The sequence below is a fragment of the Egretta garzetta genome, unplaced genomic scaffold (genome assembly GCF_000687185.1).
Source record: "Egretta garzetta isolate BGI_Z169 unplaced genomic scaffold, ASM68718v1 C8650190, whole genome shotgun sequence".
NCBI lineage: Eukaryota > Metazoa > Chordata > Aves > Pelecaniformes > Ardeidae > Egretta > Egretta garzetta.
In genome coordinates this window covers 1-1,340 of record NW_009269417.1, presented here as the reverse complement: position 1 = coordinate 1,340, position 1,340 = coordinate 1, and the positions used below count along the sequence as shown (strand labels likewise).

General features: G+C 43.7%; 1 protein-coding gene across 1 annotated transcript; it reads left to right on the top strand.

Annotated features, from left to right (window-relative positions):
- Positions 1–185: 185 nt before the first annotated feature.
- Positions 186–1,335, top strand: LOC104133956 (nuclear pore glycoprotein p62; the record flags this gene model as incomplete). Its single annotated transcript, XM_009647431.2, has 3 exons — positions 186–251; positions 374–508; positions 1,206–1,335. Coding segments are annotated over 3 exons (331 nt in total), but the record flags the coding sequence as incomplete, so codon positions are not given.
- Positions 1,336–1,340: the final 5 nt, after the last annotated feature.

Sequence of the window (1,340 nt, the reverse complement as noted above, 5' to 3'; positions counted from 1 at the left end):
GCTATGGTAACAAGTTACCTTAGGGTGGAGATTTCAAAGCCAAACCTCCGTTATTCCATGTTTGGTCTGTAAATCCTTATGCAACTGTGTCTTGTTTCTAGTGGACATCTGTGTGGTGCTGGCTTTCTCAGTTCCACCACTCTTCTTTATGAGTTGACTTTTGAGGTTTTCATAGTGTAATTAAGTGTCTTCTGTTTCCAGATTACTTCGTTACACAGAGAAGTAGAGAAAGTGAAGCTTGATCAGAAGAGGTACGAAACTATGATTTTGTTGAGACGATTTTGTTTCTGTTTTGCATCTTCTTGCGTTGTGATGTGGCAGATCTAGAACGTAAAAACCTCTAAATGGAGGAGGTAACATTTTCTCTTTCCAGATTGGATCAGGAACTAGACTTCATTCTGTCACAGCAGAAAGAGCTTGAAGACTTGTTGACCCCTCTGGAGGAGTCTGTGAAGGAACAGAGCGGGACTATCTACTTGCAGCACGCAGATGAAGAACGGGAGAGGACGTAAGGCAAAAATCTGCTTTGAACATGTGATGAGCCGGCTAATGTGGTGATGATCAATGAGCAAGAAAAGTAGAGTTGGGATGCATGGCAATATTGAACTATCAACAGCCTTTGTCAAATACGTAATCCTGTTTTATACATGGCAACTTGGATTTTACGCATTAGAAATAGGGGAATTGTGACTGGAAGCCCTTGAATCAGCATGAAAAGCTCTTTGGATGTTGGTCTAATCAGCTGTCTGGGAGAAGGTTACTAATTTTGGCATAATCTCTGAAAATTAGCGATTACTTAGTGATAGGAGTGATAAGAGCAGGATGCGCTGTGACTGGCTCAAGCACCCTTGTAAGCCTTGAGTGTTGAGTCGTAGCAGGGTGATTCAGGGAAGTGTCTGTCTGGTTCAGGAGAGATGAATCTTGAAGAATCCAGACCAGCTGGTTCTTTCAGTTCTGACAAAACCTTCCAGAAAGCCCTCCGCGCTATTGCTTGTCTGTCTCCATGTACCTGTCAGGACAGAAAGGTCAGGAGTTACTTCCTCTGTGTGACAGAATGCCTCTCGTGATGCTGCTCCCACGTCTCTGCCAGTCTTGGTTGGAAGGCATGGCAGCTAATTCTGATTGCCTGAAGTTGGTGTGACTGGGAGGAGGTCTTCTGAAGTCCACTTTAAATATTCTGACCTTGGTTCCTGTGTATTTTGCAGCTATAAACTGGCTGAAAACATAGATGCTCAGTTGAAGCGTATGGCACAAGATTTGAAGGACATCATTGAGCACTTGAATACATCAGGAGGCCCAGCAGACACGAGTGACCCGGTAAATCCCAGCTTTATTTTTTT